Source organism: Engraulis encrasicolus, chromosome 10 (genome assembly GCF_034702125.1).
Source record: "Engraulis encrasicolus isolate BLACKSEA-1 chromosome 10, IST_EnEncr_1.0, whole genome shotgun sequence".
Taxonomy (NCBI): domain Eukaryota; kingdom Metazoa; phylum Chordata; class Actinopteri; order Clupeiformes; family Engraulidae; genus Engraulis; species Engraulis encrasicolus.
In genome coordinates this window covers 6054843-6060842 of record NC_085866.1, presented here as the reverse complement: position 1 = coordinate 6060842, position 6000 = coordinate 6054843, and the positions used below count along the sequence as shown (strand labels likewise).

Genomic DNA, 6000 nt, shown 5'->3' with positions numbered 1-6000 from the left:
GTGTGACTCTGTGTTTGTGTGTGTGACTCTGTGTTTGTGTGTGACTCTGTGTGTGTGTATGACTGTGTGTGTGCGTGCGTGCGTGTGTGTGTGTCTGTCTGTGTCTCTGTCTGTGTCTCTGTCTGTCTGTCTGTAATTGGCCATAAATGTAAACAAACACACAAACTGTGTGTGTGTGTGTGTGTTTTTTTTTTTTCAGGGATGGCACCGTGGTCGCTCCCCGAGCTAACTACATTGAGGCAGACAAGTATGTGTTGCCCTTCGAGTTGGCCTGTCAGTCCAAATCCCCTCGTATTGTCAGCACCTCCTTGGACTGCTTACAGGTACTGATGAGCTCATGCTGTGTACTCATCAAGAGTTACATTACATTACAAGCTACATAATTAATGAAAAGATAAGATTTGTTTGTGCCCACACAGTTTTAGTCTAGTCACAATAGAGATATGGCCTTGGTTGTAACAATATCAAGTCTGGTTACCAATCTGAATTTTTAAGGACCAGGGTTTTTCCAGTGAACCAAGAATTTAGAATTTACCGCCTTGTCTCCTGGCTTATTAGAAACTGATCGCCTATGCTGAATTTACGCATTAAAGAGACACCACAAAGGCCAATGCTGTATTACTGACTCGCAATACAAATCTCTACCTTGCTTATTAAAAATTGATTGACTTACGTAATTAAGTTTTTGAATCACCAGCCAAATGGCTAGTTGATTTTAATCTTAATCTAGCCAAGCACACACTCATAATGATGTTGGTAAGTCAGCCAAACTGAAATTTCACTAGCATTTGGCCAGTTGGCTGGTGTTAGTTTAGAACCCTGACAAAGACTAATATTACTGAACGGTTTGTTGAAATGTTAGTCTAGTGCACTGTAAATAAATAAGAAATAACTAAGAAAGACATCCGTGTGGCGCCAGATCTCTTCCCTTCTATACCAATATTTCTGACTCGCAATACAAATCTCCACCTTGCTTATTAGAAACTGATCGTCTATGACCAGCTATGTAATTAATGAAAATGTAAGAATTTAGAATTTGCCTTGTCTCCTTGCTTATTAGAAACTGATTGCCTATGGCCACATCACGGGCAACGCTCCGGACAGCAGTGCTCCGGGGAAGCGTCTGATCGACCGGCTGGTGGAGACCATCTGCAACTGCTTCCAGGGCCCGCAGACGGACGAGGGGGTGCAGCTGCAGATCATCAAGGTGAGAGAGAGAGAGAGGATTACATCACTCTGATTTTATTTTCCACATAGTTAGTTGCGTGCATGCAGCGATTCAATACGGCACTGTGTCGATTGGAAAATGGTTTGCTTGTTTGCACACACACGCACACACACAAACAGATCCATTGACCTTGTTTCAGCTGTTAATCTGTTTTGGTAGATGGTGTTTGATGTCAGAGTAACACATTACTTTTGCTGTTTTTAAATGTGCTTTACGAGCAAACATTATTTGATTGTACATACTTCCATGATCTATTCCTGTAAAGAGTTTATAATTGGCTCCATAAAGATGACGAGTCATACAGCAGTATGGTCTGAGTTAGTGCCATTTCAATCTCATATATTCAACTAGGGCTGGGCGATATGGAAAAAACCCAGTATCACGATTTGGATTACTTTATCACGATAACGATATATATCACGATATAGCACAATTACATACGTTTTCACTTTATTTGCTCTTTATTTTTTCATGTCACAAAAGAAAAAGCATCTTTTTATTCTTATTTTTACAGTTACATTAACTTGTAGTGTGTATTGTGACAACATGAAATGTAATTAAATGATAGTAATTTTATCAATTTTATACAATTGAATATCACGATATAAACGATATAGGAGAAAGGTCACGATATACACTTTTATATCACGATAACGATATATATCGTCATATTGCCCAGCCCTATATTCAACACAGTCCTCATGTAACTATGGGGAACATGTTGGTTTCCAAGCAACAGACCTATTGCCATGATGACCTCTGTTTTCTGCTTTGCTACTCTGCACTTTTCTTGTTGTTTGCTCAGTGACTTGTAGTACCAATAACCTCAATAGATGTTTGGATTCATGCACAGTCAATTAGCTTTTCAATGAGGACAATAAATAATAGTCTGGGCAGTAGTGGTCTCCTCATTGAAGAGCTTGCTCATTGACTGACTGAAAATTGTGAGGAGAGAGAGGCCCTCTTCAGATACATGGAAGGAAATAAGTTCACAATGACTCAATATTGCGTCACTAGGATGCACAGAAGCTAGTTTGAAGCCGTCATCAGTTGATTTCAGAAAGCCATGCTAGTCTGTATAAGCTGGTAAAAGAGGTTATTGAATGACTGAAATGTAAATGCAGACATTATTCATGCAATTGCAAGGAAGTACAGTTGCACATGATGTAATCTGTTGAGCCTGTTGATGTGATCTGTTGAAGTTTGTTAAGTCGCGTCCTCAGAAGTAGTTTCAGCATTTGCTGATTTCAGTTACAGATAGCTGTGTGTGTGCCCAGTTGTGTTACCATAGAAAGTTCCTGTCGGAGAAGGTCAAAGGTCAGCTCCATTCATCATCATCAGAGATGGCCTTATCGCCGTGACCTCATCATTATGTGACGGCACAGGAGCTGTGGCTCTGTTCTTCAGAGTTATAAATCAGCGGCATGGGATGATTACAGGACAGCAAGCTCTAGTTTTGCAGCTGTTACTACAGTACTGTGTTTACATATATTTCTGGGAGGATGACATGTAAAGATCATCACTAGGAGGGCTAGCCAAACACACACTAATTGGTTGAAGTGGCTTGGAAGTTGGTATTTTCTACCAGCCAAATTGAAATTTCACCAGCATTTGGCCGGTTGGCTGGTGTTAGTTTAGAGCCCTGATCACTGGACTCTAAAGATTCGGTTTCATTGAAATGTATTTTGAGTACTTGACCTTTATGAAGTACATCAGACGTGGGCAAACTCAGGCCCGGGGGCCACATGCGGCCCGCTCGGCCATTTCATGCAGCCCTCAGAGCCTTTCCAAGAAAAAAAATGCAGATTCATATGATCACTCATTCTTAAATTGTCTACCTAAAACAAGGGTCTTGGAAACCCTTGGAAGATTACTCAAGTCTACATCTAGATACAATTAGCAGGAATGGCATAACTTACAATGGTGTAATTATGTTGGCATACATCATTTCTTATGATTGACATAGGCAAGTTGCCTACGACATCCGGCCCTTTGGTCAACTTTCTAAACCCAATGCGGCCCTTTGGCCAAAATAATTGCCCACCCCTGAAGTACATGGTTAATCCCTGCTTTTAGTGTGCCAGTTGTGCACAATACACTAGGTTTTTCACATCTTAGGGCTGTTTTCTCTGTCATGAGATCACTCACTGGTGTTTGAAGATGCGGTAGGGATTGTGTATTGCAAGATAGAACTCTTCATTGGTATCTGCCTATTCATCTCTCTCTCTCTCTTTCTCTGTCTTGTCTCTCTTTCTCTATCTCTCTCTACCTCTCTTGCTCTCTCTCTCATTCTCTCTTCCTCTCTCCGTCTCTGTCTCTCTCTCTGTCTCTTTCCTGTCTCTCTCTCTCTCTCTCTCTCCTTCTTTCTGTTTGTCTCTTTTCTGCCTGTCTATCCTCTTTCTTTCTCTCTCTCTCCGCTGCGTGTGTTTTTTCCCCCCAGGCTCTTCTTACGGCGGTGACCTCGCCTCACATTGAGATCCACGAGGGCACCATTCTGCTCACGGTGCGGACGTGTTACAACATCTACCTGGCCAGCCGCAACCTGATCAACCAGACCACGGCCAAGGCCACGCTCACACAGATGCTCAACGTCATCTTCGCCCGCATGGAAAACCAGGCAGTGAGTGACTGAGAGGGAGAGACAGAGAGAGAGAGAGAGAGAGAGAGAGAGAGAGAGGGAGACAGATGTCTCTCATGCAGCTAAACAGACAGTGGCTACGTGTGTGTGTGTGTGTGTGTGTGTGTGTGTGTGTGTGTGTGTGTGTGTGTGTGTGTGTGTGTGTGTGTGTGTGTGTGTGTGTGTGTGTGTGTGTGTGTGTGTGTGTGTGTGTGTGTGTGTGTGTGCGTGCGTGCGTGCGTGCGTGCGTGCGTGCGTGCGTGCGTGCGTGCGTGCGTGCGTGCGTGCGTGCGTGCGTGCGTGCGTGCGTGCGTGTGTGTGTGCGTGCGTGCGTGCGTGTGGCAAAGTCCAGCCTGGGAGTGCGTTGCAATATGCGACCTTGCCTCCTCCACTTGCGCTTGTCTCCTCATCCCGCCTCCTGGCCCCTCCTCCGTGGAGAAAAACGATAAAGTTTCCCTGCTGTCAGCCTAGCCACAACAACTTTTGAGGGACTGTTTTTTCATTCACCATCCCAATTGCAAAGGAGAAAAAGACTCTACAATTGAGCTTTTGCAAGATATTGAAATATAATGCTGTTGTCAGTGATGTCATCATGACATATCCTGGTACGAGGAGAGAAGCAAGTGGAGGAGGCAAGGTCGCATATTGCAACGCACTCAGGGAGATGTCTGTCATGCAGCTCAACAGACAGTGCGTGTGTGCGTGCGTGCGTGCAGTTTATGTGTGGCCGCCACTGTGGCGTGTGTGTAAAGTGTGTTGTCTGTATATATTGTGTTTGTGTGTGTGGGAGAGAGAGAGCGAGTCCTAAAGAGTGGTCATATTTCAGAAATGATAGTGCTCAATCATTTACTCAAACATACTACATGTATTCATTACTTAAATTTTTATACACAAAACATGATTATTGGTTGGTGAGAACAACAGCATGGTTTGGAAGGTTCTTTTGTATCTCTTTGATTATCTGTCCATTCGACTTCCTGAGAGCTACTGAAGTGCAGTTCGCTCTGCATGACCCAGCCAGTAAACAAACCTCCCCATTCCTTTGGCCTCGCCAGTGTGTGTCTGCAGTGAGTGACACAGGTGTGTGACTACAGCGTGAGCGTGTGTGTGTGTGTCCGTGCGCGTGTGTGTCCGTGCGCGTGTGTGTCCATGTGCATGTGTGTCCATGTGTGTGTCTGATCTTAAAGAGGTCCTTTGTCTGCCCCTCTCAGGCGTTGGAGGCCCAGGAGCAGGAGAAGGAGCGTTCCCGGCTGCACCCCCACCACCCCCACCCCCTCTCCTCCCACTCGCCCACCCACAGCCGAGGCTCCGGCTCCCCCTCGCCGCAGCCACCTCGCTCCCCCCTGGAGCAGAACGGCCAGCCCTCCCCCTCGCCCTCACCTGGGTCCGCCGAGCCCCCCAGCACGCCCACGCCTCCGCAGGAGGACACGCCCCCCTCCCTCAACGGCCAACCAGAGGAGGCGGAGAGTCAAGAGGAGGAGGGAGAGTACGTGGCCACAGTGGAGGAGGGCAGGGAGGATGCTCCATCCTCAGGTATTGTGTGACCCATGAAAGAACACAAGTGTATCTATATTTATTACGATTCGGATCCAGGATTTAAAAAAAAAAAAGATTCTTTACTGCAGGATAGGGCGAATTTTGACATTCCAGTTTCTAACTGCACAAAAGCAAGGCAGAAAGACTAGTGAAGTGACATAGTGACCTCGTGAAATGTTCTGTCAAACAGCTGCCTCAGCGGAGGTCTACACTCTGAGTGTATTGATAATTTTATATACCTTGTATATAGTTTAGACATTTTCAAATGTATCAAAATTGTGCTGTGTAACATTTTCAAGAATTTGGTTTCCGTGTCATGTGGTGTTATCATGTCAATACCACTGTAGCGTTGCAGTAGACAACATTTATTATACGTCCTTATTCATCATTGCAGAGACGGAGGCAGAGGAACCGTCCGCACCTGTTACCCAGCCTGTCTCAGAGGCTGAGGGAGATGGGGGAGGAGATGGGGATGGAGACGGAGGAGGAGGAGGAGAAGGCCAGGAGCAGCAAGGGGAGGCCCAGGAGGAGCAGGGGGAGCAGGGGGAGGCACCCAGTGGCCCTGCTGACCAAACTCCTGATGCAGGTAAGTTTAACAGAGGAGCAACTGCACACATAA

General features: G+C 45.6%; 1 protein-coding gene across 1 annotated transcript in view; it reads left to right on the top strand.

The window, feature by feature from the left end:
* The window catches only part of arfgef2 (ADP-ribosylation factor guanine nucleotide-exchange factor 2 (brefeldin A-inhibited)), a 59045-nt gene that overhangs the window by 7142 nt on the left and 45903 nt on the right, over nt 1–6000 (top strand). The window contains exons 3-7 of the mRNA XM_063207933.1: nt 200–323; nt 1061–1207; nt 3669–3848; nt 5057–5378; nt 5776–5967. Coding sequence (XP_063064003.1) covers nt 200–323; nt 1061–1207; nt 3669–3848; nt 5057–5378; nt 5776–5967 — 965 coding nt within the window. The remainder of the gene's footprint in view (nt 1–199; nt 324–1060; nt 1208–3668; nt 3849–5056; nt 5379–5775; nt 5968–6000) is intronic.